Source organism: Parus major, chromosome 7, assembly GCF_001522545.3.
Source record: "Parus major isolate Abel chromosome 7, Parus_major1.1, whole genome shotgun sequence".
NCBI lineage: Eukaryota > Metazoa > Chordata > Aves > Passeriformes > Paridae > Parus > Parus major.
This window is the reverse complement of record NC_031776.1, coordinates 28,204,971-28,230,027: the sequence shown is the minus strand read 5'-3', so window position 1 is coordinate 28,230,027 and position 25,057 is coordinate 28,204,971. Positions and strand designations below refer to the sequence as shown.

The following is a 25,057-nucleotide window of genomic DNA, read 5'->3' as shown; positions in this document are numbered from 1 at the left end:
GAGCACATCCCTCCTGCCAGCACCCCACTTCCCCATCATGAAGCGATGCACTGTCGGTTCCCAGGGTTCTCAGGGCTTTGACCCCTCAGCCCCACAGGGATCCACTGCACCTACCTGCTCAGCAGTTCTATACACACAGAATTCCTCAAGGCTTTTTGGGCAGACAGTGCTAAGCAGTGCTGACATGTCTCTTCTCTTCCCTCCATCAGAAGCCAGTACTGCAAATGAAACAACTCCTGACTCAACAGTGATGCCAACCACAGAAACTAATGGTAAGTGGCTAGAATGCTTTGGCAGTATTTTCCAGGGCGAGCTTGGAGTTCCCAAGTCCCAGGGAGCTCTGTAGCTCCCTCAGACCAAAAGGAGGTCCCCAGAATGGGTTTCCCACGTTCCTCTTCCAGAAGAGGTAAAGCAGCCCAGATGGTTGCCATGAACACCCTCTATTCTTCCCCCTTCCCTGGTGGCCTTTGCTGCAAGGAGAATGTGTTGAGGAAGATTGGAGGAGGTTGCTCTCTTTGTTCTAGGTGCCTTGGCCTGTTTCAGCAGTCAGGGATACAAGAGGATCCCTGCAAAGATGTGCCCAGGCTAGCTCCTGACCTGGCCCTGCAGGGAGTTGTGCCTGAGGCTGTTGGAGCAGGGCAGAGAGGGAGCTGGGGCACACCCCAGTGTGGGGCTGGGGCCAGGAACCGTGTCTGGGGAACCTTGCATGTGTCCATCCCAGGAGCTCTCCAGATCCCACCATCTTCCATCCCAGTAGGGCCTTCCAGTGTAGGTAAAATGTACCCACTTAATGCTGGATCTCCCCTCCACTCTTCCCTGAGGGCCCTTACTGCAAGTGGAATGTGTTTGGAGGAGTTCACAATTCTCTTTGCTTTCTGCTTGGGATCTTTTTCATTGGGAAAAAAATTTTGGCTTCATTAGGTTCTGTGGAAAAAGTATTTGGAGATGAACCTTATAGGAAATGAAAATTCATTAGGTGTTTTACTTTTTATTTTTTGGGGTATAAATGAGACTTCCTATTTATATTTTTTTCCCCCATTTCACAGAAAATATCTCATCTATGAGAATGTACTTAGGAAGTGAAGTGTGAAAAACAAAGTTTGATGTCTTGGACAAGAACTGTAATTACCATCCTATATATAAGATGTATAGAAATATAACTTCTAATTACTTATTAACCACTTAAATTATGTATAGATATAAAAAACATACTCTAAAACCTTACAGAATATATATAATTACTCTGAGAAAATATACTATTGTGATTCCCTTTGGAGCCCTCATTTGATTAATGTGTCTGCAGTAAAGGACTGTGCTATGACACTGTCATAATAAGGCAAGTATGAACCAGTGCAGTATTAAAGATACACTAGCTGTTGTAGTCTTACTGTTTAGATTGTTTTCTAACAGTCACTGGTTTGTGCAAGCCTTGATATACTTTCTTTCTTTGATTTGGTTTTAGTTGTAGTAAGTAGAGCTGAACTGTGAATGCTCAATATGACAGATAATAAATTTCAGACATAACCCACGTCCTCACTGTGGTATCCTGCTGGGCTGTGTAGGGAAAACATATTACTATACATTACTATACATTAAACAAGCAAGATATAGCTGTATGCTCTGCAATCGCATCTGTAGTCTCTAAAACATACCTGGTAGATTTCTTCAGTAGAAGTATATATAATATGCAATATATTAATTGCTTTATATATGAATTGCTTTATATATAAACTGGCTATTGCAGAAATTCACAGAAACGCTAATGTCAATATCTTTCATCTTGGTATTAGTGGACTTCTGCAGTGAACATCCTTGTGGAATAAGTTTGGCTACATGCATTTCCTTAAAAAGCAATTATACCTGTCAATGCCAATATGGATTCTACTACAGCGATAAGAACTGTTACGGAGGTGAGTTGCAGAAGGACATAAATGCTTTTAGTTACCTGCTCAGGTGAATTTTCCTTCCCATATAACTTGTTTTCATGTTATAATTGAAAACACAATCAGTCTGGGAAAGTGACTGCTGAGTGATTTCTTGCTTTGCAGACAGCCACTCCTACAATGACCTAGATTGCTATCTCACAAAAGAGTGGCAGCCAAAGAGGTTAATGTTCTAGGAAAAGAAGGTGAATTCTCTGTCAGGGATGCAGGAGATTAAAATGAGTGAGAAGCAGGAAGAAAGTGCATGTGTAAACCTGACATCAATATTAATGGCAATGATTTAGAAAGGACCGAACTTATGAAGATCTGTGAACAACCAGATTGATTTTCCCCCGCTGCTAAACGCTCATCAGAGTCCTGTTGAAATGCGTCTCTGAAATGCTTCTGAAGGCCAAGCATGTGAGAAAATAGGGCTTGTTATTTAAGGATCAGCAAGCAGGATTCTCAAATTTATTTGTGAGACTAAAGAAGCAGGTCTATTCTGAACTACTTTCTCTGTAAACCACGGTGAACCACATTAGCTGCTTAATAGCTGCAAATTCAGAGTCCTTAATATATGTAACACCTTGCATAGAGTCTTTTATTTTCAGGCCATGCTGACATTTTAATGTTACTCAATTTCATAATGAGGACAGATTGGTCAGGCCCAGGATCCTGCCTTCTTCCCTGGCAGCCAAAGTACATCCCCCATTGTGACTGAATTGATTTGTCCTCTACTGATCCCTCCTGTATCTGAAAAACAGCACTGATTTATTTTCTGCATTGTATTTCCCCATCCCTGAGGACTAAGGTGAGAACTCTAAGGTGAAACTGGACTTTGTTGAGTGCTTTCTAATTTACCCACTCTGTTGTCATTCCAGGGAAAGTATACCCAGCGACCATTGCAGTGAGAGAGCTTTACAGTGATAATCTTCACAATGTAACTTCCACGGAATACGAAAAGTTGTTCAACAATGTATCAGCATTTGTGAGTGACAATGGCTTTCCTGACCATATATTTAATGCTATACTGGATGTCATGCAGACAGAGAGGAAACACACTTTCTTCAATGTGGGGCCTGGAAAAGTTCCAGTCTACAAGAAATCTGCTTCTTTCAAGGAATGCTTCACATTAGTTTAGAACTATTTATAAAAGACTTGAACTTTGCCCTCAGATGAGCACATGCATGGCTCGTGCTGGAGTGAAGGGATGCCCTAAAGTAGTATCTGCATTTTTAGTACCACTTCTATTCTGGGGAGTTCTCACATAAATTGCTCTGCATCTTTCACCATTTCCTCTCCAGAAACAGTGGGGATGAGTGAAGTTTTCCAGGCTATTGAGTTTTTGATCTCTGCTGTTTGCTGAAGGCTCAATAATACTCAGTGATATGAGTAAAAATTAACAATTTTAATTTTTTTAAAGAAAAATATTGACTCCACACAGCACAAACTCTTCTGAATGGCTGTCCAATTGTGTCTAAATACCAAATAATAAGCCTCTTCCATAAGTCTGTCAATATTTTAATGTTATTAGTGAAATGGATACTGCACATTTTTTATCATTCTATGATTATACATGAAATCTGGTAATAGATTTCCTGGAGAAAAAAGATGATCAGTTTAATTTATACTGCCATGTTGAAACAAGTGGATTTGCTTATTTCTCTTTCTGGCAATAAGGAAGAATAGATATGCAATTCTACCAAATATCTGATTAAAAATATTCACCAGATGTAAATCAGGAATCATCAAAAATAGTTATCAATTTCTGCAGTTTATTCTATTGTTTACTATGAATGTTGTATCTGAAAGTGACAAAAAGTTGTTCCTTCAGAATGTTAAAAAATATTTTCTCAATTTTTTTTGTCCAGCATCTTTGCATAGTATGGCTACAGAAGAACATCATATGTAGGACTAAAATAGATACATAATAGAAGGCAAAAGTGAAAATAGCATAGAGTTTGCATAAAACAGCATCAAATCTGAATTTTATTGCACTGTAAGATGGATAGTTTATCTTCCATTTCAGTTGAATTAGATATCTTATTCTCTTGTCACGGTGCCTCCTGCTCGTGTGGGAGTCGAAGGCAGCTGCCTCCACTGGTTGTTCCCTGCTTCACATGGGATGAGGGAGAGCAGTGACTTTTCTCCTGATCCTGTTCAGCTCCCAGTGCTTTCATGAGTGCTCCTTCCCACAGGAACAACCCCTGATAATCCCACTGCACTGCCTCTCAGGGACACGTGCCATCTGTGAGGAGGTTGACTTCTCCCTCTTCCCCCTACCTGTACATAGGTTTCTGCTGTGGAGACTCCCTCCTAAGCCATGAGTTTGCAAAGGGGTGTCTGTAACTATCAGACAGTTAACACTAATGCAATGTCTGACTTTCATTCTCCATCCCTCCACTGCCCTCCCATATTCTGTGTCCTTCCATACTCTTCAGCACCACCCCACTGTTGCTCTTCTGCAGTACCTTGCCTGGTGGATTTAACACATCACATTACTTTGTGCTTATGGTAGCATATTCTGTATTAAAGTTTTACTGCTGAAGCCTCAGTGGTTCATGTGATTTTGGTCCATGTTTCTGCTTGCCTTGAACTCAAATTTCTTTCTCTTTTATAGTTCAGGAGGGCCTTACAACATAATGTGAAAGGCTATATGCAAACCGTCATCGTGAAAATTCAGTAAGTTTCTCAGTTCTTTTTTCTTTTTGCACAGGATATACTTCCACACACCTCATTTTAATCTGTTTCCCATGAAGTACTCAGTTCAGTAAAAGATATGGGATGAGTCCAGTTTAGAATGCTTCCCTGTAAAGGGCGGATGCTGGCCCCATTTTTACCCCAATATGTCTGTGAAATGGGCTGGCTGATGTCCTGCTTCTAGCACCATGTAGGATACAGCACTGTGCTGTAACTAACAGTCCCTGTGATATCTGGCATGTCTGAAATTCTAACAGTTAACTCTGATGTTTCTGTGACCTCTGGGTGAGCTACCCAGCCTGGAGTCTCACTTCATTTTAAAAAAAACCCACCCTGTTACAGGAGGTATAGAAAATGCATTTTATTGTGCATTTGTTGGTGTCTCCTGGTGGCAGGTTGAGCAAAGATGCTGCTGAATGGGTTGTGGTGACTGTATCTGTGGGCATAGGTCCCTTGCTGGTCTAGGCAGACCCTGTGAGATGTCCCTCTCCTCCCATCCCCATCAGTTACAGGTTACTGTCCCCAGAGCTCTGCCAGCTTCTCTGTGTTTCCTGACCCCCATCAAGCAAAACCTGGCATGCTAGCACACAGTGCCAGCCCTTTTTTGAGTGCACCCCAGGGATTAAGCAGCTAAACAGATTGTTGTTCTAACAGAGCTGTGTGGGCAGTACCCTCCAGCAGAGCAGTTGTGAGGTGGGACACAGTAACACCTCAAGGAACCTCAGCAATCTGCCACTTAAGGATGTTTGTGTGCATATCCTGGCAGCATGAGGTTTAGCTGGAGAACAGGGAAGTCACTGCTGCTCCCCACCTCACGGCAGGGAGCTTGCTGTGAGCAGAACCCAACCCAGACAGGGTGTAGTCTGCACAGATACCTCTACATCACAAACAGACCCTTCTGCATTCATTGTGGTCATACCCTAAATTACCTTCACTACGCTTCAGGGTGGGCTCTCCACATCATCCTGGATGACACCACAGGCTGATGGAAGCATCATCCAAAAGTTACGTTCTAACAGATGAGGTTCTCCACACTGCAGCTGGCTTGAGGTTAACCCAGTCAGAAAATGTCAGTTGTGTATCAACAGCACACAAAGGAGCAATGTTGTTAGTCTTAAATCCAGCAGCTACCTATTTACACCTGGACCTACTGGAAAGATGGCTATTAATGTGTTCCTGGGCAAGACTTACTTGTTTTCAGGTCTCTTGGCAACCACCTACACTATGGGAAGAAAGAAGCTGGGGAGAGAGGGAGATTTGGCAGAAATTTTCTCTCATCTTTGCATCTAGCTTGCTATCCACATGGAATACGTGAAACTTTAAAATGGTACTATCTGTCCTTTGCAGAGATTCAAGAGAAAGCAGAAATTCTGGTCTGTATGTAACAGTGACAAACCTGTTCACATGGGACACAACTGAAAATGCAACCACAATTAATGCTATAATACAAGATGCAATAAAAAATGGAAACATGCCCTATGTCTACTCCTATGATGGTATGTAACTCCTTGCTAGGGAAGTAATTAATCAGCAGAAACAGAGGTCCTTAAAACCTGGTTGGAAGATTTCTGTGGGCATAGGAGCCCATCAAATCATAAGCCCTGTTGATTTTAAGGAGCTGAATGTTCAATCATGGGTAATTTTGAAGGTTCAACCATTCAGTGCTAGGCTCTTTTGTCTTATTACAGCTGCCTACTTCCAGTGTAAAGAAGAAAAAGAAAATATTTATTCCCTGGTAAATAACGGCATGGTGTTTTAACCTGCTGAGTGTTAGGAAGTGGAAAAATCAGGATAAAATAAATACAGATACATATTGTGCTTCTGAGAATAAGCCAGTATTTTACTGGCAAAATAGGATGAAACTCTCTTTACGCTTCTCCCATAATAAGCCATGGTAATTGAAATGAGGCCTCACCAAATAGCTACTGAGCTAAGGGATTTGTTGATCTTAACCAGTAAAGTCTTGCATTATTAAAAGTGTAATACTGGGAGAAATAGTTTCCAATTAAAATAAGGATTTTTTTTTCTTTTTAAATTTTTTAAAAAAATATAAGTTCCTATTTTGAAATGAGCTTTCTTAAAGGGAATAGCTAATAATTAAAAGTCCATTTCATGGTTTAAAGCCTGAGTTTGGTCTCTGAAGGTGACTGTATCCTCAGCCATGAGGAGGAAACTGAGAGCTCCCAAGGCAGCAGTGCAGTCACATCCCTCTACAGCATGCCATGCACTGAGGCCTTTAAACCATTCCCAGCACAAGGACGTGGATCTAAAGAGCAACACTCTGGGCAAACAGGACACTAATGCTGCTCATGGAATGAGCTGCGTGCCCATAAATGTTTATATCCCTCTAGAACTCTGTGGGATCTGGGTCTCACAGTTCAGTTGTGGAGAAAACTAGAAGAATAGTTATGGTGTTTCTCTGTATGTTTTTTTTCTTAAGGTGAGTCAGAAAGTCAGTTTTCAGAATATGAACTTAGGGGAAGAATGTCCCTTTTTGTAGACTGGAGGAAGGTATGGAGGTAGTTGTAGGAGGCTGAGAAACAGAAGGTCAGAAGATGTCACAAAAACAGGAACTTAACTGGTAAAGAGCAAGGAGGAAAAAAAGAGCAGGTCCAAAAGCCTGCAATATTAATGTCCCAAGAAAAGGATTTATAATTTTTTTATTTAGAATTACTAAATAATTGGTTTATGATTTACTGGGTAAGTGCACTGCTTTCTATGAAATGGTATTCAGGTTTGCTCCCTGTTTCTCTTTTAAAGTTGCAGAATACTGTTCTGTTTATGAATGTGATAATAGAACCACAGATTGTCAAGAGGCAATGTTTCCAGAATGCAAGTGCAAACCTGGTTTAGCAAAGACAATATGGGATGATCGTTCCTGCTCAGGTAAGAACCTTGCTGCTTTATCTATCCCTGAAAGGCTGACCTGCTTATTTCCTGTCTCAGTCCCTTTTTGAGAAGGGTGCTGGGCAAATGTGCTGAGCTCTAAAAATCAGAGAATGTGCATCCTGTGAAGAAAGCTGTAGAAACACATCCTCATGTTTCACTTTGAACAAATCTATAATTTTATCCCAGCAGAATAAATTATTAAAACTCAATAAAATCATCACTGAAATCAGTGAGTAGGCAAGTCCTTAAATGTATTGTTAAGATCCTGGTAAAAACTGAAAGCTAAGCAGGTAAAGGACGGAAAAAATTGAATTCTATACTCACAGCCTTCTCTGCTAGGACATATTTTGGGAATAAATTCTACATGTTACTTTAAGGCAGCTGACAGAATTGGAATTCTCATGATCCACTACAATGGTCTGTTAAGGCTCTGTCCCTTGTTAATAATTCTAAATGATTTAGCATTACCTGGATTTAGACAGGCTTTTGTGAGAAGAATGATTTCTGTCACTTTTGGGAACTGTTGATAGGGCTTTATTTACTTTCTTGTTTTGAGTCTTTTAGTGAGTGCTTTTTATATTTTACCTACCCTCCAAAGCCCTGTGATGTACCTAATTTCCTTCAAAATACTTTATTTTTTTCTTATGGAAACTAAATTTTTCACACTACAGAAGTTAAAAAAAAGTCTAAGATGTAAGATTTACAACAAATAATTCAAAAATCCATGATAAAATTATGAGAGCTGGCTACAAAAAATCCCAGTGAGATGTGATCCAGTGTAGGCCTTCGTGGTCCCATGCCTGTCTAAAACGGATACATCTTGCCATACAAATCATCTACTGTGAGATCTAACTTCAGGCCATTGCTTGCCTATGGAAGATGCAGCCTAGCCAGACTTCCTCTTTGATGAAGTTGGATGGTTTTAAACACAGCCTCTTTACTTCTAATTTTGTGATTTTATATTTCAGTTTTTGTTTTACATAGTGTCAGTCCTAAAAAAGGCCTTCTGATGTTTTAAAGCACAGGAGAGAGGGTGGTGTGTGTGTGTTCCCAGAGCAAAAAAAAAATCTTCTATCTGCAATTCACTGATGTTTTTCTCCCTGAAAATACAGTTTGCAGTGAAAACTGTTCTGCAGCATCACACAAGTACTGTGTAAAAGAAGAAGGGGTTCCAAAATGTAAATGTATGGCTAACTATAAAAACAGGACTGGAGACTGTGTGGCGTGAGTATTCAGCTTCTTGTCACGCTCCTGTGTTGTGGGTGAAGGTAGGGGAGAAGAACATCTGTCACAGGGTCAGCTGCAGCCCAGGACACCAGGGGGTCAGAGGGGTGCCCCAGGGGGATGGACAGCAGGTGGTGTCACAAGCTGTGACTCCTTGGCCTTAGCCTTTTGTGTGCCCTCATAGCACCTCGGAGGAAAGGCAAGGAGACACAAGGTCACCCGTGAGCCAGGGAAAAAGTAATTCAGCACACAAACTACCCCAACAGCGTGGCTGAGCCATGGGAACTGCTGTGCTGGGGTGTTTAGTAAGCAACAGGCATTAGAGCACGACGTGCCTCCAGCCCCTGGAATGTTTGCACTGGTATCAGTGGGGACTGTTTCCAGACAACTTTCAGACCCATGTTATTCCTGCTTGGTTTTCTCTCTGAAATTATTTCTGTCAGCTCAGGATCAGAACAGAACGGTGGTGTTGGCTGGTGAGGCTGAGTGAGTGACTGGTTGTGCTCTGCTCTGGTGGATAGACAGAGACTCACTCCCCATATCCATTAATTCATCTCTTTTTGTAGTTATTACTGCTGCAAATTGAACATTTCTTACCATAAAATCAATATATTTTAAATGTAAGAAACTACTATGGGAAGAAGATAGAGTTGTCAGTCCTTATAGACCTTATACTGAGGCTTTTGTTAAAGTCATTGCATGGCAATTCCAAGTGGCTCAGATGTGCAGAGTTCAGTTCTTTAGAAAAACAGGTCCTTTTAACATTTTTCAGACTGAGAGCCTGAAACTGAGTGCTGAGATCACCAATCACTCTGAAAATCTCAGACTGTTTCACTCTAATGAAAGTAAATGATTTAACAGTAAGAGAGGGTTAAAGAGGAAACCTGTAATGAACACACTTTGTGGAGAAATTGCTGACAAAAGGGGGAAATATGCTATTGTTTTGTGATCATAGAATGGTTGGGATTAAAAGGGACCCTAAAGATCATCTTTTCTTTCTTCCCCCTTTTTCTTTTTTCTCTCCTGTAGCTGTCCCGTGGGCTATGCTGGGGAAGATTGCAGCGACAGTAAGTATAAGAACTTCCAATTTTTAATTATAATCTTGAAAAATACCTAGTGATGCTTAATCTGTCTGAGCTAACAAAAAAGTAGCAGACTTTAGGGGTGCCACCATTCTGCATTTATAGAGGGAAAATGTTAGGGAAAAAAAGTGAAATTTTTCTGTAGCCTTATGTACCTAGGAAATGAGAAGATCCTATTTGACACCTAACTACACAATTTAGCATCAGTACTAGCTTAAACAATCCCTACAATCCTCCCAGCTGTTCCTGTCCCTCACCTATAGCTGTGTGTAAAACCATTCAGTGCATAGCATTAGGAACAAGAGCTGGGGTCAAAATAGCTATCCATAAAAGATGGTCTTTATTGCAGATCCTTAATTTACATCTTCCTGTGTCCACAAAATGTTGTAAGCACCAGGAGCCTGGAAATAAATCCCTTCCCTTCCCTTTTCACTGAGAGTTATTAATTGGCACATTTCTTCTTTGCTGTTTTTTTTCTCCCCAGATAGTGAACTCATCCTTATAATAGTGGGCACAGTGCTGGGAGCCGTTGTCCTGATTTTAGTGATAGCAGTCTCTATTATTTCAGTCAGGTAAGAATATTTCTTACAGTTGAATAGAAACTGCATTGTTGTGTGCTCATAATAAGGGTTTTGCACTAGGTATGCTTCAAAAATGTGTTTCATGCCTCAGAATGGGACTGACTATTCAAAATAAGGTGGGAGTGGACAAACCACTTAGTTGGACTTAATAAGTAAGGCACACTAAATAGTCTTTTAAAATCTCTTTTGTTCTTTCATCTCCTCTGAAGAGCAAAGCACAAACAAAATCCAGAGAAGAAGAGCCTGATAAAGCCAGGGTATTCCGACAAGAATACTTCTGATGAGAGACCAAGCTTGTTCCCCAGGGTCCAGACCACTTCTGGCCACACAAACCCAGGATATCAGCCAAACAACCCCTATGACATGCGTTCCACAAATAGAGACAATTTTCCAGAGAGGGATTATGATGATTTGGTAAGTATTTCACATAGTCCTGTAGGAATGGAATAGGAACAGTAGTATTGTGGGCTACAGACACTGCTGGAACCTAAGCTCCCCTCTGCACATCCTCCCTTGGTCTAGAAAGCCAAAGTAGTACAAAAGCACCCAAACAACTGTAGCTGCAGATGAAAAAAATTGTCTTAATACAAAAATTTTCCTCAATGCAGAGATCAGCACTCATAAAGACCTTTCTAAGCCCCAGTAGTCATCCTTGAGCCACAGGAGGGATATGTGAACAGCAAGGGTCAAAGCAAGAGCTCGGCTGCCCAGTGGTCTGCTGGTCATAGGATATTTGTCTGCACTGGCCAAACTCACCCCTCAGCACAGGTGTGCCTGCAAGCATCACAGGCTGCTCCCACCTGAGCTTCTTTTAGGCTGCTGTAGAGCCAACAGGGATTGCAGTGGCACCTCCCAGCTGCAGGCTCATGCAAGATTCACAGTCAGCTTAAGCTGGGACTGATGGCCAGGGGGTTGTGTCCTCCCACCTGGCTGATGCTGCCTCGTTCACAGCAAGAGCATCTGCAGCTGCTGCAGCATTGCAGAGGGGAAAGGTGTGAAGTGCCATGAAAAATATTGAACAGTTTTGGTACTGCTGTGGCCCAGGGGAGCCTGGTCAGCAGAGGTGTGTCACTACATGGAAGGCATGTTCTAAAAAAGAAAGAAGCCTGTTTTATCCTTGAATTCTGTAAGGGGGGCATGGAGGAAGCAGAGGCTTGAGATTAGTTCAGTTTGGGTTAATAACACCAAGGTTGTGGGGTCAAACCCTCTATTGCCATTCATGCAAATACTGGACTTGATGATTTTTGTGAGTCCTTATTTCTTTTCTTGTCTGACAATTCTCTGTAGTACGAAGCATCACAGGAGCCTAGGGGCTTTAGGACGCAGAGCAAATATTGAGTGACCAGAGCAGTAGAAGGATGGACGACCACCACAACACTTGGTCAGAGCAAAGAGTTTCACAGCCTCTCACCAATGCAATTACTTCAGCAGAGAAGACAACACCATCTTAAACCCCAGATTCTCTCAAGATTTTCTAGAGGAAGATTCATGCTTGAAAGTGATTATGGACAACTTTGAAATAAGGGAAAAATGTTAGAGAGTAGGGAGAAGAAGAGGACTTCTTTTAAAAGAACTAATGTGTTCTAATAAACATTCAACTTCTGCAATGAGGCCAACCCATTGGCAAGAGAGTGAGTGTACACAAAATACCAGGATTTTAACCCTGCTGGTTTTCATTTCTGGAAGATGGTCCAGGCAATATATGTGATGCTGAAAAACATCACTACAGAGCTTCACTTGGATTTGTGCTCACTTAATTTGAACTACAGCTTTGGGCAGATGAAAACTGTTTTTCATGAGAACCTGACCTGTTTCACTTTACTATATTAGATACAGGTTTTTTCACCATCCCCAACCTGCCAATATTTCCCATCTGAAAGCATTCTGTTCATATCTCTGCTGACATGGGTTGTGTGACACAATGGCACTTGTCTGACCTTTTCCACAGCTTTCCTTCCCAATACAATGGCAAGATATGATGTCTTCAAACAAATACTATTCTTCTTCATCTTGCAAAACTGCATTGATTTTACATTTTTAGCTCCTGTGGAAAGTGTTAGCAATTTTTTTTTTTTTTTTTTGATTTTGCAGTCTTTATTTTTGAATGATAATAAGCTTGGTGTTTGGGTTTTCTTAAATTTTCTTAAAAACAGTCGTTAAATCTGTCTGTAAAAGGATTTATATTTTACTGTATTTTACTGAGTGTGCATTATCTGTTGACTGGCATTAATATTATAGTTATATAAAATACTTGTATGCACACATATGTACATATATTTATAGGCTACAATCATTTAAAGCACCATTTAATTCTGTTGTATTTTGTGTTTTGATTTTTATATATGCAGATTAACTTTTCCTATTAAACATTATTTTTTCTCAGTACCAAGGCTTTCTTATGTTCCTCCCAGCGATTTAAGTGGTTTTTTTTAAATTCCAGACTATTTTATGTTAAAATTTGTGCAGAGTTTAGACACAAGTGTGCACAGACTAATTACATCAGTTCCCTTCACTCAGAAGTTCAGAAATGTTATTATTAATGAAGTTAAAATGTTTATTGTTGTGAGACTGGCACCAATATTCAGTGGTTGCTTTTGGTGGGAACTGGGTGGTTACTGCAGCTGGATCTCCTTTGAAAATGCTGGACAAGCTTTGTCTGATGGCAGCTGTTAATGGCCCAGATGAAGTGTCCTTCAGCTTAAAGGACAAGTTTGGGGGTCAGTGGCAGAGAGCACTGTAGGTGGCTGCAGAGATTACCAGGCTGTCCATGCAGGTGCTTCTTTCCAGTCTCTCCATGATCAAAACCAGCCCCCACTCACCACTTAAGCGACTGAAAGCTGGAACCTAAATAGTCCTGATCCTTCTCACGTGGCTTCTGTAGCAAAAGAAGGCAGATCCTGCTTTCTCAGAAGCAGCCTGGTGAGAAAAGGTGCCATTTTCTCTCTGTTGTTTTTCTGAGGTTTCATTGTTTCTTTCTTCCAGCTCACTCCTGTCCCCTTTGCTGCTGTCCCCTGGCTGCAGAGTGTCTGCCATTGGCAGGGTGTGTAGGAGACCAGGTTCTGGTGGCCTCAGCCAACCCCACCATCTGTGTGCATGTCTGCACACTCAGCATGGGAGCAGGGCTAGCTGGATTTAACTAGTCATGATACCTTCTTCAAAGGATGGGGAGGGATTTAGTCTTATTTTCTTGACTTTTCCTCTGATAGTGCAGTCCCATGAGGAGCAAAGCAAGGCACAAAGGTGGCTACACTTATCAAAAGAGGCAGAGACCCATTCTTCCTCCAGCTGGAAAAGCCCTGCAAGCAGCATGAGCTCCTTCTCCCAACAATTTAATGTGTGCCCCCTGCCCCACCCCATGCCTGCTGCCTCCTTCTTTTTCTCGGAGCCTTGTGTGTCTCCACAATAACCTAGGTGCTCCCAGCTTCTAATCCTCCTGCTCAGTCTTTTTCTTTCCCCCTTTTCTCTGACTTTTTAGCAGCAGGAAAAAGTTCTGCCATCTGCAGCACTCTGTTAACCCCATGCAAGACTCCACTCTGCATGTGCTGAGACACTTGAAAATGGATGGGATAAAGGCAAAAACTGGCCAAAAGTCATGAAGCTCAGCTTCATCCAGCTGGCTACTTTTGCTTGGACACCTCCTCCTCCCAGTCTTTGTATAGGAGACCGAAACTTTGGCTTACACAGAGCTGAATAAAAAAGGTTTTCCTATATCATCAGTAACAGCCCACTGGAATGGTCATTGTGGTCTTTCACTGAGGCAAATTGCCTGGCTCCATTCATAAAATACATGTAACAGTAACCTGCTTCAGAGGAACGTGGAAATGCTTTTAAGTGTTATCTCCTATTCTTTTGCAAAAGCAAGAGAGGTTGGAATTGCAGCTGGATGCTGAACAAGAAATTTTAATGCAGTAAAACTTTATTGAGGGTGTGCTATCACTGGTAATAAAAGCAGCAAAAATAGTCAGGTGTTTGCACTGTTTCACTGCATAGGAATTTTTGTTGCTCTAATTCAAAGCTAATATCTGCAACTGCAACCAGTTCTCATTTAGCCTGTGCTGGGGAGGGGCTATCAGATACCACTGTGAGCCTGCTTTTTTTTAGCATTTCAAAGGCTGCTACAGTTCTTTTATCTGGGCTGGAGTTCTGTAGTGAAAGGGGCAAACTCCCAGATATTGCACTTCTGTTTGTTTGTTAGCAATGTGTGACTATTCTGGGAAATGTCATCATGGAAAATAGCTCTTTGTTGGGTTTTATGACTGCTGCCTCTTGACTCATACTTTGTTTCAGCTGCCCATCCTTCAAAATCCAAGTAGGCATAGGCCAGGAGCTGAGTTGGGTGCTCACTGTCAGTGGACATGCCTGCAGGCAGGCTGGGAGGCTCCAGGGATCTGCCACAACCCATTTTGTGTTCTGGGTTCTCCCATCCATCCTCTCCCTTGAGCTGCAGAGTGTCCTGCTGGTGCATGACCTACAGAGGAGGTGGGAGGAAGCTGCCCCTCAAGCCTGCCACCAGCTTTTATCCTAGACCAAAAGTCACTCTGCAGAGTGTAATTGCTTGGCATGACAGGGTGTGCTGAACAGTGCTAAAGGAGCTGGGACAAAGGTTTACTTGATTTCAACACATACTTGCTTGGGAATATTGGCATAGCTTCAGCCATCTGCCATTCTATGTTTATTTAGATATACCCAAGCATATTCAAGCAATGTGGGGTGGGAGGGGAGGGACATGGTAGGTGCTGTGGATGGCAGTGGGGTAAGAACCTGGGTCTGGGCAGCTGCCTTAGAGGAGCTGCACCTGAGGAATGCAATGGGTGGGGTGATCAGTCCTGCTGCTGTCAGCACTGCTTACAGCTGAAACCAGCCTCAAAACTGAGAGCTAAACCTTGCATCCACACATTCCCCAGCAATGCTCAGCATCCAAACTTGCACATGTGAAAACAGCACCTTTCAGGCCTGAAGGCAGGAAGCACTTTGCTTTTATTTTGGCTGCTTGTTGGAGGAAGCTGCCCATTGCTTCTTTTAGGAGACTGTTTTTATACAGGTCCTTCATGCCATGTGCCAGGCTGGAGGCATAAACATGGAAAAGTGAACAATGAAGGTAAGACACCACTGCAGACCAAGGGGCTTGACTCTTCACTTCTTGTTCACCATGAGTTTGATGGCTGGCTGTTTGCAAGGTGAATGACAGCACTCCTTCCAACAGCAGGGACAGGGGTGAGGGAAAACGAGCCTCTCCTCTAGCAAGAAGTTTTCACCTCCTCTGTAGGAATGCCTTCAAAACAGAAACTCCTGGTATGAGTGTTTGGGGAAACCCAGGTGAGGGTTGAAGGGATTCAGGCAGGTGTTCTGGTGAACATGACTGTTCCTAGCTGGTTTGGCTGGGACCACCTCAGCTTCATCCTAGACTCAGGAAGGTGACTGACCTTGGTACAACCCAGAGACAGAGGATCCTGCTGGTAATTTGTAGTTTAATAACCCACAATCTACAGCAAGGCAAGCCTAGCGCTGCCTTATCTGTCACTCCTGTGAGAGGACTGTCATTTGTCAAGTTTGGCAGCTGCAAAGTCATCAATTGCTGTTTTACCCACATTTCCCATCCTTCACCCTTTTAGTTTTAGCCCAGTAATGCTCTCTGTTTCAAAGCCATGTGTCTGGTGTTGAGGGTGGGGGGGAAGAGTAGATTTGCTTACTAAGGGTTCCCAGCAGCATTACATTGACCTCTCCCACATTTTGGGGTGTGAGCAGAAAACACTGATTTTTATAGCAACTTGTCAAAAAAAAATAAAAATAAAAAAATCCCCAAACCCAAGACTAAAAGCCAAAAGTGGTGGAAGAAGAAAGAAACCCATAAAACATGTCAGGTCAAAATTAAACAGGAAAGATACAGGGCTAAAAATAAGATCTGTAAATTTCCTTGCCAAGGATGCTCTAGCTGCTGATAAAAGGCTCTTTAAATATACCAAAGCCACAAAGGCAGCTAGGAAATCAGTGGGAATGCTGACGACAAGGGTGTAGGAGCAGCAGATGGGGATGATGATGTAGCAGAGGAAGTCAGTGGTAACTTTGTGGCTGCTTTTACAGCTGAAGCTGTTGGGCAGCCCCTCATGTCTGCCAGTCTGCAGTGGATCAGATGGAAGAGCTGGAGCAACTGGGAGGAGAAGGGCAACACAGAGTAAAGAGCTAACAGGAGTAAAGGAAAAGTAAGTGAAGTCATTTTCATGGAGGTAAGAGGAGGGATGAGGTCAAATAGACAAAGTGGTTGTTAAAGTGACTGGGACCAGGCACTGATCCTGGGGACCCAAAGGAGCAGCAGAACCCAGAGGTGCAGGAGTGGGGGGCTGTGGTGCCCAGCTGTGCTGCCAGGCACAGTCAGCACATCACACCCTGCAGACTCACTGAGCTGCACTGAGCCATCACTGATGGGTTTGCAGAGCCTCTGACTCAGAGTGGCAGCCAAACACCCACCAGAATCTGGGGGTACACAGTGCGAGGCTCAGTGCAAAGCAGACAGAAAAAACCTGCAGGCACAGTTGGTGAACTTGCTGTCACAGGATGCTGTGGATGCTGTATCTGCAGGTTCAAAAAGAGATTAGGCAAATTCAGAGATGCAAATGCATCCTTGAGAGATGTACTTCCTAATAAAAAGATGTGAAAGATGGAGTGCTGGAGGAAGGGGCTGTAAAAGAAGCTGGGCCCCCAAGACAGTCTGTCCTGTTGCACTTGCTGGAGCAGAGTCTGGGTCTGGATGGACATCCTGGACCAGAGGGACATCTCTCAGCTTCTGAATGCACTGACTTGCTTTATTCAACAGCAGCATGGGCTGAAAGGTGATGCCTGTGGCATATGTACATAGGATCTTATATGCCCTAATTATGCCCATGCTGTTCATAAAACAGAGGCAGGGTAAGGTGCTGCACATGGGGCTCTGATGTTTGTGTAAAAACAGCCTCATAAAAGAAACAAAGGGAAAATTTCACAAGCAGATAACTGAAAAAATGCTTCCTGCTTTTGAGTCTGGAAGGTGCTGCCTTTCACAGACAGGCTCCAAAGAGCAGCCTCCAGAGAGCAAAGTCTCCTCTCCCAGAGAAGCAAACTGAGACCAACAGCTCCCACTCTCCCCCTCCTGGTGGAAGCAAAACATCTTCTAAAGGAGCTATGCTTCACCTGCTTCTCACTGCTCCCAATCCCCTGGACAGTGTCTCCAAACCCCAGGCAGGGTCCCCCAGAGAACCCCCTACGGTGGGTGACATCGAGGGGAACAGAGAGGAAACATCTGCCCAAGAGGTGGCCCAAACATGGCAGAGATTTCCCCAGGGGAACTGGGAGACTTGCAGGGTCAGATAAAGGGGGAAAAGGAAAACAGGATACTGAGAAAAAAAAATGTTGTGAAGGACCCCAGAGAGGGCTGTGGAAGGAACCAACATTGTTTTTAGTGGGCCTCTATGGCAACCAAGCATTTTCTTCCTTTGGGGTTTTTTTTGTTTTGTTTTTTCTGGATTTTTTTTTCCCCTGTGCTGAGGCTTTAATACCATTGGTAGCACTCTGAGGGCCATTTGTCCCAGCTGGTTTCCCTGTTTGGTCATTGTTTGGCAGCCAATTTTCAAAGCTGATATTAGCATCTTCCAACAGTAACATCCATCACATCTTGGTGGGTGGGAGGGCAAGGAAGGCCCCCAGCCCTCCTGAGAGAACTCCCCTTGACCCTCACTGGTGGCACTGCTGCCTGTTCCATGCTAAAAGACATGAGCCTGGTTAAACATTAGGGATTCTCTGCTTTTCCTGTAGCCATAGATGTCCAGATGTAGCCAGGGAAAGAAAGTCTGCTGCATAAATGAGACTTTGGGGGGGAAAAAAAGGGCTTTCTCTCAAGTTTTTTTCATCCATAGAGATCTTTTATAGGGTAAATCAGCCAAAAGTTAAAAGAATAAATGTTTCATATCTGGAACAGTCAATGAATTCAAGAGGTCATTATAGTGCTAAGGTTCCTAATCCCCACTCAAGCAGAGGAATGTCTAAATTGGTGAGAAACAGGGGTCAAATGCAGGCAGGTATTTCAGTGCCTAACTTGTGCTGACATTAATGGGAATAGGGGTCTCTGGGGAGGAATTGTGGACCTGGGTCTGTATATCATTCCTATAAATGAAACAGGGCTTGTGTTGCACATGTGTAACAGTACCTTATTATTCTTTTCAAAGCAAGGTCTTTCCTTGTAGGCTCTTTAGCATTTCTCAACTGCTTTGTCCTTCCAAGATTGGTGTGAACAGATTCTGTGGCAAGCTCATGCTGGGCAAAACCCACTTGCCAGAAAAATAAGCAAAAAACCAGAGTCTGGTGATTTATTTCAGATAGTGATTAAATAGCCAGGTGTCAGCTGTGATTTGAAAAAGCTGCACAGGACATTGTGAGGTCTAAACTGCACAGATCCAGGTGAATTCCTTGGAAACTCGTTTGTACCTCCAGAGCTCACCAAGGTGCTTAGGCCTGGAGCTTTTAGTCCATTCAGTGGGAATTTTGCCAGAGATTTGAATGGAGCCAAGCCTAGCTGGCTCTACCTACTGACCTTTAAAATCGTATTTAATGATGCTTCCCCTACATCCAGGCGTACAAAGGGAATCTCTTTGGGCTCTCCGTTTATGAGAAACCCCCTGCCAGATGCATCCAGCATTTACTCCCGGCTCTTGCGGCTCTCCCGGAGTGCTAACCAAAGTGGGACCAGTTCATGTGAGGCAAGATGTGCAGGGACACAGAGTGTTTTTCAACTCGCAGTGCAGGGTGGTGAGGACGGACCTTCGGGCTCCTCTCGCTCCTCTCTGCCACCGAGCAGAGCCCCTGGCCACAAGATGGAGCTGGGACTTTGCAGTTGCAGGATAAGGCAAAACCTTTTCATGAGCACGCTTTCCTTGGGGCTAACCATTAACAGATACAGACAGGTTTCCACGGAGCTGCTCATTTTTAACCCTCTCCTGTGTCCCAGCCTTGTACATCCCCACGCCCGTCCTTCTGACGGTGCATTACTTAACTCTGGGGATTGGGGCATATTTTTTGGGATGGATCCTGACTGGAGATATCCATCCTCCTTTTGAGTTCAGCACATCAGTGAGCCCCTCCTGTGAACAGCCTCGCAGGCAGCCCAGTGCCTCCCAGCCTGCTCCAGGGGCTGCAGGCACACCAAAACTTGGCCAGGTTTGGGCTGGCTTCAGCATCCTTGTCTCAACTTTATGTACCATAGAGGCATGAGGAAAGCCTCCCTCTTGTACTTCCCTCACTTTTCAGCCCAGCAGCTTCAGGTATGGGCTGGCTCAGAGATTTATTCTGAACTCTGCCTTTTTTTCATCTATTAGTCAAAACTTGGCAAAACCACTTTAGGTGCTGTTCTCTGCTTCCCAGAAGTGTTGTAATGCTCTCTTCAGCAGGTCAGGAGTTGTTTGGGAGTAGTATTGCTCCTGAGTATCTGAGAACAGAGGTTGGTCCTTAGATGGTAAAAATATCTATTTTTATAGCAGGCAGCAGCAACATGTGCTGCATCTTTAGCCAGAGAATAAAAACTGGATTAAATTTATGGTTGTAATTTTTGGCATGTGGTAGTTGCCTATTACTAACAAGCATTTTGTGTGAATTGTATTTTTTTTTTTTTATAGCTTCCTTGGAAAAAGAAGGAGACAAACTTTTTCCATGGTAGTGAAAACCCCAGCAGCCTGGTCTGTGGGAGGAAGCAGTGTGGGGATGGCAAAGCTGCATGCCCACAACTTAAGTCTCTCCTCTCGTATTTCCCATCGTGGCACAGCCAGGAGGAACCAGCAAACAGCATGGTGAGGACCTGGAAAGGAAAAATAAGTGTTTTTGTAGTACAAGAACTGTTTGTAACATGGTGGAGGCTTCCAAAGTTCAAATGAGCTTGCCTTTTATTTCACATCCCTGATCCTACACCCCAGTTTGACCCTAGCTCTCCTAAAACTCCTTTTTATTAAAACCATAAATCAGTCCAGTTTTTTCACCGTCTGAGTTCCAGTTTGGTCCTCCCATGTTGTATGGAGAGTTGCTGGGACCAAAGGACTGGGGGATGTTCAGGACCTGCACCAATGGTGCCCAAAACCAGGCTGCACCTGGATTCCCCATCCAGCCATCTGACTTCTGGAAATAGACAATCTTAGATGTCTTAGCTGGTTTTCCTTGCACACTAGAGAGCTGTGCCTGGGATCCTGAACTTACTGCAAATATGGTGGATGGATGAGTTATACTCAATAATGTGGCTGTAATGAATTACATCCAGACATGATATTTCTTCCAGCTGGAGCTGCTAGGAAGTAGCACACCTAAACTTATGCCACAGAGTCTAGATAGAAATGGGAGAAAGTCAGAGATGCCCCAGGATTTTGTTGCTGGAGACTGGCTGTATTTTGTGAAACCCTAAGGCAGAGATAGAGGTTCACTCTGAAAGGGGCTGTGGCTTTGTCTAAAGGCCTGGGAGCAGCTCAGACTGGTGCAGAGAGAAGAAGGAATCACCACTGACAATCCAGAACCTCTTTAGTGCCACGGCAGATATCTAGATGTGACTCAGATGCTTTTATCCACCCTTTCTGCTCTAAGGAAGATATGACAATGAAAACATATCTGTAGAGCACCTGGAATATCTCAGATAAAGGATTTTATTTGCTTTAGCTGATGATAAAAGAGCCAAAGAATCTGCTGGAGTCAGAATCAACTTATAATTACATCACTTTCAAATGCCCAGGTCAGATACCCTGGGTTTATGTCCTGCTTTAGCCACAGGTTAAAGTGTAAGTGATAAGAAAGTGAACATAAAGATCAGGCCTTTCCAGACAGGGATTTTCCTCTCTCTGTAACAGCAAAACTGTGCAAGGATAGTGAAAACCCAAGTCCAAGGGCCCCTGTGGCAGATTTGAAGGAACCTGAGGGATCTCAGTCTCATGAACTAGGTGATCCTCAAGAATGGCATTTTGTAGATAGGAGACACAATAGTCAAGAGAGAAAAGAGCCAGGCTGTAGTGATGGCTGTTCCTGGAGATCAAGGCAGATTTTGTTGTAGGTCATCCTCTCACAATACCCAGAAGACAGAGCCCTTTTTGCCATTCTCTTTCCAAAATCTTGGTGCTGCCTCAAACTCACCTACTGACTACATAATAATCTTGCTGAGACATGGGCATGAAAAGCTTTTTTTCTCAAGCTCTTATTCAGAACAAGGGAATCCCAGGAGGAAGATCAAGGGATTGTCTGGTTTCATATATGAAGGCAATCCTTCTTCAGGGTGTCTACTGCCACCCCATCCCTGACTCCAGGAAACAGCCAGGACACATTGTCACTCCAAGCAGGAGGGGTTTATACCAACACCTTCTCTGTGGATCTCATTTCAGGCCACACATTGCCTCTGCTCATGCCTCATTTTGTGGTCCATAGCCAACCTCAGGGACACAAGGCTGCCTGCTTTCTCTGGAACTGAGCTGCCCACCTCGTTTACCACCAATTCCCCCTCCATGTTACAGCTGCTCACTTGGCCATTAGTACAATTACCTTTTGCTGCTGCATGTGGGGCAAGAGAACAGCACCAGCTTCAGAGAAGGGTATTAACACTCTTCTCATCAGGGAAGCCACAGCACTTCCCTATGGCTCCAGGGGTCTTTCCCCATACACATCACACTGTGGTCTGTTGGTCAGTGGTGTTATACTGGGATGAGATAAACCGCCTGTGACTCTGCAGGACCTTCAAAGGGTTTGGCTTGAAAAACATGATGACTGATAGCAGATGTCGAGCATCAACAACATTTTACCGCTCAGAAAGTGCATAGTAGCAGCTTCTGACCTTCCCCCTTCTCGTGGGGGTTTCTCATGGGGCCTGTGGGATGGGAACAGCCTGAGCATGGCAAGCACCAGGTGCTTGTCCCAGTGCCACAGGCGCCTGCAGAAAGAGAGAGCCCAGCCTCAGCTGAGCCCAGCTAAATATAGCCAGTGACTGGGGAGCTCCTACGCCTCGCCTGGCTCTTGTCCTGCTGAAATACATTCCTTCTGAAAGTACTGCCTGCTTCCTCAAACCCTCTTCTCTGCTCCTTGAGATGCCACAGTTGGGTCTCAGAAGGTGGTTTCCTTCCCTCCAAGTAGTTTCTTTACCCCAAGGCTCTGCTTTTCCTTTTTCCCCCTTGCTCATTCACCACTTGCCCCTGTGCATCTGCTCCTTCATCCAGTGCTCCCGGGGCAGCATGGCAGGACACAGGGACCAGAGTTGAGCATCTCCCTGCTCCTACTGCCAGGAATGGTTTAAAGCTCCCAAACATGAGTCTGTCCACGGATATTTACAGTTGTAGTTGTGTCTTTGGGTACTTGGGCATGGCCAGTAGATCAAAGAAAGGACTTCTACGTCTACACAAGGCTTCTCTGGGCAGCAATGCTCATATTTTATATATGAGCATATATTTGATACTTTATCTCTTGCAAGTGTGGGATCTGCATTTCACTTTCTTTTTTTTTTTTTTTCCCCCACAGGAATATTAAAAATATTCCACAGAGGAACAACCTGCTTTGAAGTCCCCACACACCACATCTTGCATGCCCAGGTCAGTCCCAAAAAGGCCAATATTAATTTTATTATTAAAAAATGGGAACAGCATGCACCTTATTGTGGTTTTGGGGTAACAGGGAGACCTGATGCTGTCCTATTCTCCACGCACAGCCAACAGCTCGAGGGCAGCTTGTAGGTTACCGCCTGTCCCCCATACCACACTCCTACCATTGCAGAAGTGTTGATGAGGTATTTAGTGATATTTTTGCGCTGGTTGCAATCAGGGGGCAAGTTGTGATGCCCCTAAAGGAACACCAGGACTTGGTTTGATTTAGCTGCACTGGGACAGTTAAAATGTTACAACTTTTGTCGGTGTGTATTTCCTAAAACAACAAATAGTCACTTTAAACCCAAACCTGATTTCTCCTGGTGTATGAAGAGGTTGAAGAAATCAGCAAGGTTTGTGAAAGCAGCATTGGAAATCAATGCAGGTAAGGGGAAATTTTGGCAGGTGGCATTACAGTTAATCACTTCTGTCTGAGAACAGCAACACAACATTTGTGTTTTAAGCAAAATCTGATGTAAGATCTAGTAGACATGAGGGTGTCTGTCATGAAGGTCTGCAAGTGATGGTTGAGTTACCTGTTACTTGCTTTTAAAATCAATGATCAGCTCTAGAGATGATCTTTGATTTATTTAAAAAGCAGAAGAATACAGAGAGCTCTCCAGCAACGCAAACACGATCATAAACCCGATGCTTCCTTTCGATCCGAAGTGTTGATGTCCCAGGCGGTGGGGGCGTGGACCGTGCCAAAAAGCCGGCAGACAGCGAGCGCAGCGCTGCCCGGGTGCCCTGGCTCAAAGCGCCCTTGGGTAAATGAACACAGTCTGTTTGCACAGAGAAAATCCCTGAAGCAGGAAAAACGCCACGTAAGAGCAGGCAGTGACCCGTGGGGAATGAGTGCAAGCCCCGCTGCGAGCGGGAGAGGAGGGCGCGCATTCCTCGTGTGCCTGTGGGTACATCTGCGTGCGTGTCCGTGTCCGTGTGTCTGGGCACGCCGTGCGTGTCCGGCTGTGCCTGTCCGTGGGGCACACGTGCAGAGGCAGCCTGTGCTGTCCGTGTCCGTGTCCCGTGTGCGTGGGCCCGGCCGTGCCGCGGTTCCCGCTCCGCAGCGTTCGGGGCTACGCCTCCCTGCGCGGGGCGGGGAGGCGGCAGCGCACCCTCGGGAGCGGGACAGACACACGCACGGACACACGGACACAGGGAGCACGGGCAGGGCGACCCGCACACCGCCCCGTCCCGTCCCGCCGCCCCCGGGCAGCTGCTCCCGCCGGCCCCCCCCGTTCCTCCTCCTCCGCCTCCTCCTCCTGGCCGCCCCGCTGCAGCCCGGCAGAGGTAAGGGCCGCTCCGCTGCCGCCGCCCCGGGCCCTGCGAACGCCGCTCCGGAAGGCGGCTTGTCCCCCAGACCCGCCTCGGTGCTCTGCGTTACCGTCTGTGTTCTCCCCTCCTCTCGCTCCCCTTCCCGGTGCCTCCCCCCGGCGCCCGCTTTGCCGTGCGCCCGCAGCCGGCGGGACGCGGGTCCCCGCTGTCCCCACTGTCCCCGCTGTCCCCACTGTCCCCACTGTCCCCGCGGTCCCCACTGTCCCCGCTGTCCCCGTGGCCGGGGCTGGCCGCTGCCGGGGCTCTCCGCGCTCTCCCCGGCCCCCTCCCGCCGTGTCACCGCTTGCGGGCGGCGAGGACCCGCGCTCCGGCAGCGCTGCGGGGCACGGACCGCAGCCGCGGGGTGTTGCACCTTCGCCTTAAAAAGCATGGAACTGGTATATATGCGCCTCGCTCTATATGTATATATTCCTAATGGAAGCGGCTGCAGCCACTCCTGTTCAGGGATAAGCACTTCCCCGGGATGTTTTCCTGAGCGCTGGGTGTTAATCGATGGGATGAGGAGTAGCAGCAGAATGCCACAACACAGGCTGTCGCACTGTCGGTGACCGCTCTCCACTCTCGCACCTTGTATCTTTGCTCACTTGCACCTTGTACCGTCTCCCCCCGTCTGCGTGGCACCCAGAGAGAGAGAGGTCCTTGTCCCCCGTGGGGATGCTCTCTGTTTCTGCACACACACGTGTGAACTGCAGTGCATTTGTAACTCC

At 44.9% G+C, this 25,057-nt stretch overlaps 2 protein-coding genes across 2 annotated transcripts in view; both read left to right on the top strand.

Moving 5' to 3' along the window:
• Positions 1–12,783, top strand: part of MUC13 (mucin 13, cell surface associated) — a 17,752-nt gene extending 4,969 nt beyond the window's left edge. The window contains exons 3-13 of the mRNA XM_015635577.2: positions 210–272; positions 1,791–1,910; positions 2,804–2,910; positions 4,543–4,604; positions 5,970–6,118; positions 7,383–7,508; positions 8,624–8,735; positions 9,765–9,802; positions 10,302–10,389; positions 10,608–10,812; positions 11,686–12,783. Of these exons, the coding sequence (XP_015491063.1) occupies positions 210–272; positions 1,791–1,910; positions 2,804–2,910; positions 4,543–4,604; positions 5,970–6,118; positions 7,383–7,508; positions 8,624–8,735; positions 9,765–9,802; positions 10,302–10,389; positions 10,608–10,812; positions 11,686–11,736 (1,121 nt within the window). The 3' untranslated portion in view covers positions 11,737–12,783. The remainder of the gene's footprint in view (positions 1–209; positions 273–1,790; positions 1,911–2,803; positions 2,911–4,542; positions 4,605–5,969; positions 6,119–7,382; positions 7,509–8,623; positions 8,736–9,764; positions 9,803–10,301; positions 10,390–10,607; positions 10,813–11,685) is intronic.
• Positions 12,784–24,241: 11,458 nt separating this feature from the next.
• ITGB5 (integrin subunit beta 5) overlaps positions 24,242–25,057 on the top strand; it is a 56,953-nt gene continuing 56,137 nt past the window's right edge. The window contains exon 1 of the mRNA XM_019007500.1: positions 24,242–24,305. The gene's annotated coding sequence lies outside the window, so the exon portion shown is untranslated. The remainder of the gene's footprint in view (positions 24,306–25,057) is intronic.